The sequence below is a fragment of the Tachysurus fulvidraco genome, chromosome 3 (genome assembly GCF_022655615.1).
Source record: "Tachysurus fulvidraco isolate hzauxx_2018 chromosome 3, HZAU_PFXX_2.0, whole genome shotgun sequence".
NCBI lineage: Eukaryota > Metazoa > Chordata > Actinopteri > Siluriformes > Bagridae > Tachysurus > Tachysurus fulvidraco.
In genome coordinates, this window is record NC_062520.1 from 5898675 (window position 1) to 5912369 (window position 13695).

The 13695-nt window shown below is 39.9% G+C and overlaps 2 protein-coding genes across 3 annotated transcripts in view; one reads left to right on the top strand and one right to left on the bottom strand.

Annotated features, from left to right (window-relative positions):
• Positions 1–7923: 7923 nt before the first annotated feature.
• Positions 7924–13532, bottom strand: idi1 (isopentenyl-diphosphate delta isomerase 1). Of its 2 annotated transcripts, none has more exons than XM_027159747.2 (5): positions 13384–13532; positions 11946–12124; positions 11225–11317; positions 11002–11132; positions 7924–8723 (listed from the first exon to the last, which is right to left on the bottom strand). In XM_027159747.2, the coding sequence occupies exons 1-5, from the start codon at positions 13530–13532 to the stop codon at positions 8406–8408; spliced, it is 870 nt and encodes a 289-aa protein (XP_027015548.1). In that variant the 3' UTR covers positions 7924–8405. The 2 variants fall into 2 exon arrangements, with proteins under 2 accessions (XP_027015548.1, XP_027015550.1); XM_027159749.2 differs by lacking the exon at positions 13384–13532 and adding an exon at positions 12569–12619.
• Positions 13485–13695, top strand: part of wdr37 (WD repeat domain 37) — a 35645-nt gene continuing 35434 nt past the window's right edge. The window contains exon 1 of the mRNA XM_047810759.1: positions 13485–13602. The gene's annotated coding sequence lies outside the window, so the exon portion shown is untranslated. The remainder of the gene's footprint in view (positions 13603–13695) is intronic.

Consider the following 13695-nt stretch of genomic DNA (forward strand, 5'->3'; position numbering starts at 1 on the left):
ACTTAGTGGTGAATATAGAAGGAATTGTAGTTTACAAGCAACATAAGTTCCCTTCTTGCTGTCCAGATATCTCAGAGCTGTATAGGAGTTGTGGGATGGTTTCATCTGTAGCCTGATCAGGATGGTACAGTATGTGAACTATAGTCCACTGTAATAAGGGATGGGGTTTTGGAGCCACTCTGTTCAGAATTTGACTCTATTTTTGTATTGTAGTGCCACTGAAGTGCCTCCTTCACCACCCTGCACACATAGTAGGACACAGAATGAACTCAGACAGGTTCCCGGTTCCAAGCTCAACGTTGTAGGCAGCATATTCCTGGAGCATCGTGGATGGTTTTATCCACCTACAGCTTCTGCCCAGGAAACATTCAGATGATGATTTTTGTGGACTTTATCATTTGTTGGTTTCCCATTAAACCCCATAACTGTTTATGTTAGCATGTTGCCACCATTTGTTCTAGGAAGGCGGTCCAGGATTCTCTGGTGGTGCAGGTGATGTGCTGGTTCACAAGTCACAGTGTCCATGTCAGCCATGTGAGGTGGAATATAAACAGCACTGACTATGAATAAAGTCCTGAGGAAAGCATAAAGGGTGAAATTTTATTTTTTATCTCGTTGTATAAAGAAAAAGAGATTAAATTAAGATAGAGTGCAATAAATAAATAAAAACAGAGAAAGTGTGGTCTTCATAATCTGATTGATCTGTGTGGTTTCAACCCTGTTTAATGCCTCACAGTTTCACCATTAAACCTAACTTCTCTTGCCCTAATCATGTTCCTTTTTTTTCCATTTAACTGTTTCTAATTTTGTGACATTCTTATACAAATTCCTGCATGTGCATGCTAACAGAAAGTGTCTTTGTCATAATTAGAATAGAATAGAATAGAATAGAATAGGGCATAGAAGCCTTAATGATCACCACATGTACATTACAGCACAGTGGAATTCTTTTCTTCACATACCCCAACTGAAGAGGTTGGGGTCAGAGTGCAGGGGAAGCTATGATACAGCGCCACTGGAGCAGGGAGGGTTGAGGGCCTTGCTCAAGGGGCCCAGCAGTGAACCCCGATTCTCTGATCAACAACCCAGAGCCTTAACCAGTTGAGCCACCACTTATTTTTCACCCCATTTTCACATATCCCAGGTTATTATGAGCCTGGGGTCAGAGCGCAAGGCTTAGCCACAGTGTGGTGCCCCTGGAGCAGGTGAGGTTAAGGGCCTTGCTCAAGGACCCAAGATGGCTTGTGGGCTTGTGGGCTTGAATTATGTATTCATAAAGACTCTCAGAGAGCTCCTAAATCAGCTTAAAGTTTCTAACTACGAATCTTATATTAATCTATGGTGTAGTATTATACATTATTACAGGGGTCTATTGGGCAAGTCGTGGCCTAATGGTTAGAGAGTCTGACTCGTAATCTTAAGGTTGTGGGTTCGAGTCTCGGGCCGGCCACGACTGAGGTGCCCTCGAGCAAGGCATCGAACCCCCCAACTGCTCCCCGGGTGCCGCAGCATAAATGGCTGCCTACTGCTCCGGTTGTGTGTTAACGGTGTGTGTGTGCTCACTGCTGTGTGTGTGCACTTTGGATGGGTTTATGCCTTGGCCCCCTTTTGCAGGTTTTTCGCCTACATGACCTACCCAACAAAAAGTGGTACAGCTCCCACATACTTTGACAGACAGGGGTGAGTCTGGTCTCATTGGAAAGAAGAGATTCTCTAGTTTCAGATTGATTCTAGGCCTTACTGGCACAAAGTTACAGAGGCTAGAATGGAAGGTTTTCATTTCCACCTGGGTTGTTTACCTGATAAACTGATTAATCTTATTTTTCTGGAACATGTTAGGGACCAAATAACAACTGAGGGTCATAGCCACATGTCTTGGCTTTCACCAAAAAAATTTCAAGTCAAAAGACCCAAAAATGGTTTCAATAAAAATATTTTTCGACGGAATATTTGCGATAAGCGTTTTGCATTAAAAGGCTTACAGATTCCAGTTGCTTGGACCTGTGTGGATTTTTGTGGAATATTTGTTTTGGAATATATTACCCCAGTGAAGAAAGGGAAGCGTCTAAAGATAAGGGAAAAACCGGTCTAGCGCCACCTAGGTCAGTTTTCTCCAAAAATTATTTTCTAATAGTATGAAGGCTGTGAATCATATTATGCTTTGTGTGTGGGCTTAAAAAAATATTGAGAGTATAAACTTTACTAGGTAAATAGGTTTTTTCGTGTTTTTAGAGGATTTGATGCTTTAAAGATGAAATGAAGCTTGTTTCTGGGTCATCCCCTAGTGGTCACTTTGACTTCCGTGCCGTGCATGGCACGGCGACCCGTAAGATTAAATGTAGAGAACAAATTGTGAGTATGGGTCACCGTACTTAGCTGTATGTCACTTTCACTATTACTGCATTTGAGGTGAAGTTGCAGTAAACTTCTTACCAACAGCCTGGTAAAATCCACAGAAAACTGATCAACTTGGGGTCTCTTCAGCTAGCGGCTTCTTCCCTTTGACAACAAATCAACATGTGAACAGTGTCCAATTCTTTACTTATATGTTTCTAACTGTAGATCAGTTCCTTTACGGACACAATACTCTGTTAAATCTATAACATTGACCGTGACCTTAATGTTTTGTGAAGATAATCAACATTAGAGTTTTGGACAATGTTGTCTGGTTAGCTTGTTACTAAGCAACTCGTTATTGTACACTGTAGTTGTTGCTTTGCTGCAATTTCAGTCCAACATATATTCAATTCACTACAGAAAAAAAAAAACGGTAAAGTGTGCTGAAAGTAACAAGCTTTGTTAATTTATAATCAATTCATTCATTCATTTTCTACCGCTTATCCGAACTTCTCAGGTCACGGGGAGCCTGTGTCTATCTCAGGCGTCATCGGGCATCAAGGCAGGATACACCCTGGACAAAGTGCCAACCATCACAGGGCACACACACTCCCATTCACTAACACACACACACACACACACACACACACACACACACACACACACACACACACACACACACACACACACACACACACTACGGGCAATTTTTCCAGAGATGCCAATCAACCTACCATGCATGTCTTTGGACCGGGGGAGGAAACCGGAGTACCCGGAGGAAACCCCCGAGGCACGGGGAGAACATGCAAACTCCACACACACCGCTTACTTTCTGGAATTTAACAAGAGCTCTAAGTAGCTTAAGGTTAATTTCCTGTAATGGAAAACTTTTTTTTTTCTCAATTTGCACTTCAATTGTCCCCCAAAGTAGGAACTGACACTATTACAACATGAAAGTTACCACTTCCAGTATGAGTTTGAGTGCACAAGTATATTTTTGGGAGTTGGAAGGAAATCAGAAACTCCACACAGATGGTGACCTGAGCTCATGATCAAACCCTCTGCACCACCATGCAGCCTTTTATTCTCTTTAAAACTCTAGATCCTCAAACCTGCAGCATAAAACCAGCCCATAAAGAAACAAATGATGGATAGAAATCTGTAACATACACTGATCTAGTTTGTTTGTAATGTTTATTAAGACCATGGTGTCAGGATGTTTTTAGTTATTTTTTATTTTGCTCTTGAGAAAAAATATATACATTTTAATGTACTAATTTATTTGTTACAAAAAGTATTTTCTCTTAAAAAAACCTCATGAAGATAGTATAGCAGGCTGTGAGGTGAGTGTTGTATATAAAACCATAACACCACCTCTCTCTCTCTCTCTCTCTCTCTCTCTCTCTCTCTCTTTCTCTCACTCTCTCTCTGCTTTAGCTAGAGGCATTATTGACTGAGTTTCTTTTCCTTTCCTCTCCCACACTGTCTCATTTCCTCACTACATATTAGTCATTCCTTATTCATAAATGCTAACGAACTGAAACGCATGCAGACGAGAAGCTGGTCTGGGAGGCTGAAGGTCAGCGATTTGGGTTCATTTCAGGCTAATTTTATACATTTACTGATGAATTAAACGATAATGAAAAGTTATTTGATGTAGAATTTAAAAGATGAAAAGTTTGCTGTATAACAACCTGCTAAGATTTGTGTTCGACACGTGGGGAATCGTGTGGGGAGGAATTATCACTTCCCAGAAACATAGCTGTGGGTGTATAGTCTAATCTACATAAAATGACAGTAAGTGTGTGTGTGTGTGTGTGTGTGTGTGTGTGTGTGTGTGTGTTCGTTCCATGGCATAAAACACAGATCCAGGAAAAAGTGCTTCCTGATTCCATTTTAAATGAAAAAAATAATTTTAAATGAAAGTTAGAAAAAAGTTACTAGAGACTCCCTCCTTACATAATAAATAAACTTCACCTTATTAAAAAGCTTTACCATAGTAACGAGCATTACAACAAGTCTTTCAACATTTACAGAAAAAACAACAACACAACACCTACTCAGTCTTATTGCAGTCTTTATAGTTTAGTTTTTATAAAATTGTTTTGTAATGCACATGATTCTTATTTCTTTCTTTATATTTTTTATGCCTTTATTCACCTTTACTATTGACTGTTTTATTTCATTTGAAAAATGTTTCAATTAACACTGTGACTATGATTGTATGTATTATTCTCATTACATTATATGACATTACAGTGTGTTAGGGCACTATGGAAATTATTATTTATTTATTTATTTATTTATTTATTTATTTATTAAGGTGTGAAATTTGCAACAATCTCAGTTGAATTAAAACAAATTACTAACAATAACAAGTAAATTGCATACATAGCACAAACGTCGGCTCTTAAGATTCAAACAAAAGTTCGTTTGCAATTCGTTTGTTCATTTGAGCAATGGGAGTTCCTGAAATTAAAACAAACGAGTGAGTCGATTCCCCAAGTGACTCGACTCCCCAAGTTCAAATAAAGGAAACGGTTTGAAGATCCGACTCATTCAATAAAGAGAAACAACATGAACAAAAATCTACTAAACAAACAAAAATCAACAAATTTAGGCTCATATCTTCTTCTTTCTTCTTTTCCCTTCAGGGGTCGTCACAGCGAATTATCTCTCTCCACCTATCCCTATCTTCTGCATCCTTAACACTTGCACCCACTAGCTTCATATCCTCATTGATTACATCCATATACCTCCTTTTTGGCCTTCCTCTTTGCCTCCTGACTGGCAGCTCCATGTTCAACATTCTACCAATATTCTCACTCTCTGTCCTCTTCTCCTCTCATCATGTCCAGAACATCTTAATCTGGCCTCCCTAACTCTGTCCCCCAAACGTCCAACATGAGCTGTCCCTCTGATGTACTCGTCCCTAATCCTGTCCAATCTTGTCACTCCCAAAGAGAACCTCAACATCTTCAGCTCGGCTACCTCTAGCTCTGACTCCTGTCTCTTCTTCAGTAACACTGTCTCTAAACCATACAGCATGGCCGATCTCACCACTGTCCTGTACACCTTCCACTCGATTCTCGCTGATATTTTCCTATCACACAGAACTCCTGACACCTTTCTCCACCCACTCCAACCTGCCTGCACTCGATTCTTTACCTCTTTCCCACTCTTTCCATTACTCTGGACTGTTGACCCCTGTACCTTCTTCACCTCTTTACCCTGTAACCTTACTGTTCCACTTCCCTCCCTTTCATTCACACACATGTACGCAGTCTTACTACGACTGACTTTCATTCCTCTTCTCTCCAGCGCAAACCTCCACCTCTCCAGGTTCTCCTCCACCTGCTCCCTATATGTGACTTAATTTAAGCTCATATATGTGACTTAAGTCCTCCATTCTCCATGATTCTTCTTTCAGTTGAATGATCTGCTGCTATAGAAACAATAACATGTATAAGTGCATTGACATAAACCTGGGATTCGGATCTCTGCTACGTTTGACAGCATGGAGATCTGATTACTGACATGATAGCTAACATCTACACCTCTGTACAGGAACGAAAGGCTGTATGATAACGGCGGTGTGTGTAGAGTTTCTCTGCAGGAGCAGAATAAAACGAAGAACTGGAGTACAGCATGTTTAATGTAGCGTCTTTAGTGTAAAACAGCAAGCCAGAGGAACGCTTACTAATCCCTACATTGTTCCTGTGTGGCATTCACGCAGCCTCGGACCATAACACGCCTCCTGGTGTTTCCATCACAAACCGCAGCTCCTCGCTTTCTACCCTTCCCCCAGCAGAAGGTGAATAATTGAAGCTGGTTTCTCTCTCTGCAGCAGGAGCAGCTGGGTGCATCGACTGGATCCCAAGCGCCTTCTTCTTGTTCTGGGTGGATTTGAGAAAGCAGAGGTTGTGGATGGAGGTATGGGGTGCAGTTGGCTAGGCTCCTAATGCAGACTGAGGAATGCAGAGCATGGTCTTGTGCAAATATAGCTCATTTACATTATGTTGTTACATCATTATGTTTGTCAGGTGGATGATGGATGCACCATATTGGCCAAATGGATTTATTGAATGAATCAGTACACAGTGGGCTTCAAGTGAGACAGATCATTTGTCACAGATCACTAACATGAGTTTATATGTCTATTATTGGGAATTAATATAAATCTTTATAGGATGTCTGTCACTTAGAACAACTTAGAAAAGCTCTTTTCAGTGAAATGGATCATTTTGGTTCAGCTCCCCAATAAGAGTCGGCTCATAAAAAAAGTAAAAATCAAACATGTACCCCACCCTTGAACACATTACATTACAGTACAAAATTAAAGCCATTAAGTACATTGACAACAAACAAATAAATAACAAATAAGTATAACAGTGCGTCGGTTTTTCAGAATCACCTAAAAGATCCGTTCCAAAGATCCGACTCGTTCTTGAACAAGACATCGATTTACTCAATTCGTTCATTTTAGTGCATTAAATTAAGACAAAAGCAAAAAAGGATCTACTTATGATGCTAAAAATTATAGTGACGTGTTGTTATTGAACGAGCCGCTTCAAAGCCCCTCGCTTCATGTACGTGAGTCGGATCTTCGTGTTCATCAAAAAGATTCGATTCAGCGAGCCGACTCCTTCGAGATTGACACGCCAATTCATAAGTAAGCTTTTGAGTAATGTGATTTGTTCAGTACAGTACAGTGAGCACTGAACTCAAATAAGTGATACATTTATATGCATTTCAGAGTAATAAAATCCAACTGAATCATCCATGTTGAATGACGAGTGGCAAGGCAAAGATCCCTTTTAACAATATGTTTACTAAGAGACATGCAAGAGTTCAACATACAAATTTTTTACACCGTAGCACCAACCCGCACATGCGTATAAGCAAGCTTAAGGATCTTAGTGTGTTCAGATTTAAAGCTACAGAACACTATGTTCTACAATCCATGAACAACCAGGAGCAGTGAAAACTAACTGGTGTTCATTTTACAGCGTGTGCTGCCATCTAGTGGACACACCGAGTCTTCATTTATATATGATTTTCTATCTATCTATCTATCTATCTATCTATCTATCTATCTATCTATCTATCTATCTATCTATCTATCTATCTATCACTCCGAGCATTCAGAAGAAAAGAAATGTGAGTATTTATTTACAGTTTTCTTGAGATTTGCTTAGCTTTATAAAACCTCTCAGCTAGCCAGAGCTTCTCATCGACTCGTCCTGGGATCTACGTTAAAAAAAAGCTACAGGAGACGTGTTTAACGAACGCAATACTTGACTACCATCTCTGATAAGTAGAACATTTTAGTGGAAATGTTTTATTCTGTTTCTATACTTGTGTAAAGCTGCTTTGAGAAAGTGTTATAAAAATAAACTGAACTGAACAGTGAAGCATGTTGGTGGTGGCATCGAGCTGCAAATCTGCCTTTAATACTTTTTTTTTGCAGGGACTCGGAAACTTGTCAGGGGTGAGGACAAACCGGTAGGAGTCAGCAACCCTGGACTTGACACAATACAAACAAGACTTGATGGTTGATAGAAACGATAGAAATCGAACAAAACAGAAATTCGATGCATTTATTTATCTACAGTTTATTTTACATGGACGTAAACTTATGTACAATGCACAGTGAACCTCGAAAGCAACATCCACTACCTGTATTTCCCCTTAAACGAAGCACCTCGGCTGTTGGAGAAAAGCAGAATCTCTGTATTAAATGTTTAAAAAAAGACCAAACCTAAAAGGCTTTAAAATAAATACTCGTCTTTTCTGCTTGAGAAATAGAGAAAAATATCCGAGTCTTTTCCCTCCCCACATTAATAAGTAATAACTAGACACCCGTGCAGCGCTCGTCAAGCCTTCAATCCCACCCGAGAATCATGTAACTGGTGAAGATTATTAGGTAAGGAAGACATCAGTCCATGAATGAAACTAATACTACAGAAACGTTTGATATTCATTATTAACAGCTGCTCTGTGTTAAACTGGCTCTGTATGGATGATGGAGAGGATCTCGGACCGTGCTGCAGCAGTGGAGATGATGATCACATGCGATGGATGCGCTTGTGATCTGTGAACTGTTTGAGGTTCTGTAGGTTGTCCCACCACCTGAACAGGAAGGTTTTGGCGATGAGGCTGAACCACGGTGTGATCTGCACGTGGCCTTTCTCTGCCTGCTCCAGCAGCTCCTTCAGCTCCTCTTTGGAGACATAGCGGTGACTTTTCACCTCATTGGGGTCGGGCTGCAGCTTCACGTCCCTCTGCAGGAACAGGATGTAGTCGATCTCGTGCTCGCCCCACACCCCGTCCGACTCGGCCTTGTAGTGGATGCGGGTCAGGTACGTCATCTCCTCTGGAGGCACCTAGAGACAGAGATTCTAATTAATCACCTACTGTTGCAGGAGCTTGTGTTAGTATTGGCACCCCTGAACCTTTCAATGTTTTGTAAGTGTTATGAATGAAGATTTGAGGATGGGGGGGAAAGAAAATAAAAGATGAAAACGAAAACTTGGGATGTGCTGAAAGGATCTCTGATGAGACCAAAGTTTAACTGTTTGGTGACTTTTGAAGGAAACTTGTCACATTAATTGGAAGTAGAGGTCTTCACGGGTCCACTTAGATCTGAAAACCAGAGCACATTCGGGGTCTAAAAGCTTCAAGTGAGCCTCAGTCACGGGTCCGGTATAATAATAGCAGCATCGGGTCTCGGGTAATTTAAAATGAATGTGTTTTTACCGAACGGACCCGAGAAGACCCGAACTACTGTATCTCGTGTGTGTGCATCAACTCGAGTCCTTTTCCAACCTGTCCTCTGTTTTCCAAGACCGCTTGCGACATGTGGCTGGTGACGTGTGGCTGGCGGTAAGCTAATTTTTGTTGAAACAGACCTGTCAATCAATTTTGAATCTATGGTGTACTTTAGTGTAGAGTTATGCAACATTCGGGTCCAGTCGGGTTAAAAAAAAAAAAAAAGCCGTCAGGTCGGACTCTGGTCTAATTTTTTCGGGTTTTTCTCGGGTCGGATCTTTCTTAATAATAATAAATAATAAAAAATAAATAAATAAATAAAAAATGCACGTCGGGTTCGGGTAAATTTCTTTAGACCCAAGAAGACCTCTACTTGGAAGTACAGCATCCAGTTAAGCATGCTGGTGGTAGCATCATGTTCATGATAATGGTTTCCAACAGCAGGGACTGGGAAACTGGTCAGAGTTCAAGGCCAGATGGATAGCACCTAATTTAGGGCAAACCAAGACCCTGACTGTGGTACAATCCCTTTGGGAATTCCTTCTGGAAACAGTGTCAAGAGTTTTACTTTCCACCTAAGCAATTTTTTCAGCAATATCTAGCTCTGCAAAGCTGAAAAAAAAAACATTCCTGAAGACTTTAAACGCTCCTGCAGAAGCTACACATCTAGTAGCTGTAAATGCAGTCAAAAGCCAGTCGATAAACAAGATAAACGTCTGGACCCGAGCGTCTGCTAAGTGCCGACTCGCCTTCAAATGCTTGACTTACTGAATCGTTTGAGTAGTGCAAGCTTTCATGTGGAGTTCATTTCAGGTCCAGGCTGTAATTCAACACTCACACGTGCAGCCACAAACCGAGCAGAGATTTCCAACGAGAGCTGGTGACACGAGTGACAGCAAACGTTAGCTGGGATGTGGTAGCTCAGTCGGGGTCAGCAACCTTAAACACTCAAAGAGCCAACCTGTGTGTGTTTCCCACGGGGGGGACAAAACCCTTTTAACATCTAAAATGAAGATAACTGCATATATTGTTTTTTACCTTTATGGAAAGTATAGAAATGACTGTAATGTGTTGCATTTATGAAATCAATGAACTGCTACCGAGTAAATGAAATTTTATTTCTGCAGGCAAACAAAAATATTTTGAACAGTTTGAACTACACTTAAGAAAAAACATGCTGGGTTGAAGTGAAACATAAAATGTCCAATGTGTAATTGAGTCCTCTTCGTATTCATGACATCAAAATTTTTTAACTTGCCGGCTGCAGCAAACCGAAACTGCGTCTGCTTCTGTGTGTCGGATTTCGCAAGTCGGCAGTTATGACGCATATTTTGAGCGACAAATTAAACACGGTTTATTTTAATGTTACAAGAGCATCATAATCTTAGAATTACATTTTTTAAAAAATCTAACTAACTAAAATAAAATACATTTAAATATTTATTTTCCAAATCTACAGTGAGCTGTACAGTGAGCGACTTTTCGGCTCCAGAGCCGTGTGTTCCCAACCCCTGGGTTAAGGTGTTGGACTACTGAGGTTGTGAGTTTAAACCCCAGGTCCACCAAGCTGTCAGTGCTGGGGCCCGGAGCAAGGCCCTTAAACCTTAAATCACTCAGATGTATAAAATGAGATATAGCGAGTCGCTCAGGAAAACGCAGTGTGTTAAAGATGTGTCCTGCTAGTGACAGTAGAATGCTAGTGATATGTGGCAATAATGCAGCTATACATTTCACACATGCTCTAGAATGTTTGAATTTTTTAAAATAGTGTTGAATACACTGATATTTGGCATCACCATGGCAACCAGTAGCGTAGCGTAACGTGCCAAAATGTGGAAAAGTAGCACAAGTAGTTTAACAAACAGTGGTGAAAGACACAGACGCATCGTGTACCTGATGTGTGGGGATGCCGAGTTCGGCCTCCAGTCTCCTCTGTGCAGCTCGTCTCACCCCGATGCCGTCCTGCTCCTCCAGCTCGGACGGCGTGTACAGAGGGTGACTGCAGCACGTGTTAGTGAAGCACCCTGACGGAGAACACAACAAGACGCGGGGTTAACGAACGTAAGGTCGGATCCAGCCAACAGCAGTCTGCTTTAAAAACAACTCCCAGACAAACCTGGGAACGTGATCTTGGCATCAGATCTCTGCTGTAAGAGCAGCTTTTCTTCACTGTTAAACAGGAAAACACTGAATGCTCGGTGCAGTAATCCTGTCAGGATAAATAAACACAGTCTTAAACATATAATATACTTTGCTAGCTATAAGGTTTTGTGTACATGATTAGAAACACAAGCACACATGAATGTGTGTATATGCATCACAGACAAACTGTTTGGAAGTAAATGAAAATGGATCATTTAAAAAATTTTCAAAAAAGATAAAATATAAAATGTTAATTTTTATAAATGTTTAATATTACTATTTTAATATTTGTTAAATATTTTTAACAAAAAAATTGTTCTCTTTTTTTACACTATATACACATTAATAAAATAGATTCTGATATTTATTAAATAATTTAAAAAATATTTTCTTTCTTAAAATGTACACAATTGTGAGGGGAAAAAAATCTGAATTACAATTCTAAATATCAATAATACATAAAACAAATAAGTGAAAAAAAAACAAACAAATTGTAATATTTTATGCCAAAAATATTTTTGCTGTTTAAAAAACACTTTTGATTTTTGATGTTTATTCTAAATTGAAATAAGAATAATTTAATGAAAAAAAAAATTGTATCATAAGATCTTCGTGTACGTGATTACTGATTGTGTGTCTGTGAGTGTGTGTGTGTGTGTATCAGTACACCTTCTCAGAAACATTTAAAAACCTGCCTTTGCTGATGTTGGAGTTGAGGTGGCAGTTCTTCTTGGTGTCTGCTCCGATCTCCTGGTCGTTCTCGTCGATCGTGATGCACATCTCAGCCAGCAGAAGGACCTGCTTCTCATCCAGATTATCTGTGTTTATTTCTGGCATCCTTACACTGGCCTGATTACAGGAAGCAGCACTAAACCTGTGAAAACAGAAAGTAGGACCCCCACCCCCAAAAAAAGTGAATATATGAACATAAATATAATATACACAGGTACAGAACAGAGCTGCAATAACACACTTTATACTGTGAGATATCTAAATTACATTTTATACATATTACAGGATTCCAGCTCAATACTTCATAACAGGTAATGATGGATAGAGAGAGAGAGAGAGAGATAGGTAGAATAGAGAGTAGATAGAATAGATAAAGATATAAAATAGATATGGCATTTACCAGAAGTGCAGAGAGAGTAGCCATTGTGCAAATAGACAAGTGCAGAGATTAACATGTATGTACAGCATGTAATATATACATACGGTATATACAAAGATATATATGTAAACGTATGTATAGCATGGAATATATAAAGATATACATAGATATACAACATGTAATGGTTAAGAGAGTTTGACTCCTAACCCTAAGGTTGTGGGTTCGAATCTCGGGCCGGCCACGACTGAGGTGCCCTTGAGCAAGGCACTGAACCCCCCCAACTGCTCCCCGGGTGCCGCAGCATAAATGGCTGCCCACTGCTCCGGGTGTGTGTTCACAGTGTGTCTGTATTCACTGCTGTGTGTGTGCACTTTGGATGGGTTAAATGCAGAGAACAAATTCTGAGTATGGGTCACCGTACTTAGCCATATATCACATCACAGAAATATAATATATATATATATAAATAAAATGTATGTACAGCGGGTAATATATCGATATATGTAAACATAGGTACAGTGAATAAATATAAAGGCTATAGCAGTACAGAGATGTGTTGACATTTGTAAAAAGTACAAGTAAATGTTTCTGTGGTTATGGCATTAATAAAAATGTGTAAGCTGAATAAACAAGTCCACTAAACAAACAAATAAACATATAAATAAATAAATAAGAAATATTAGTCAGAATGTACAGTAATGTATGTGTATACACACACACACACACACACACACACACATAAATAAAATAGTACAGATGTATGTAAGGAACAACACATGTAGAGGACGTGGAGTTTACACCGAGCTGTTGGGTTAAATAATAAATGTATTTATATTAATGTAACGTATTAGTTCTGACACTGGAGACTCCTTTATGTAATAAAACTTCACATTAACAATTAGATGTTTTTCTTTCTTATTCTCCACCATAAAGGTGACGGTCAGCTACAGAAAGTGCCTTAACATCCCTACAGTAATGATGATGATGATGATGATGATGATGATGATAAAGCCCAGTTTTACCTGCAGATGAGTGTAGAGAGCAGAGCAGGAGAGGAGCACAGGACAGCTTGTTGACATAAAGGCCTCGCTTCGCACATTTTAAAGGGTCTAAACACGTTGTGTCCCTCGCCAGCCACCGTCCTTAGCACCACCCTAAGTGCGCGCGCCATGGTGAGACGGAACACGCTGACCAATCAGAATACTCGGACCATCGGACCACCTGCAGTACGAATTACCATGGTAACCTCACCGAAGACGTTAATAAAACACCCAAAGCGTTCACACAGCAACATTTATACACATAAATACTCACGTCTTACCCTTTAACTTCGT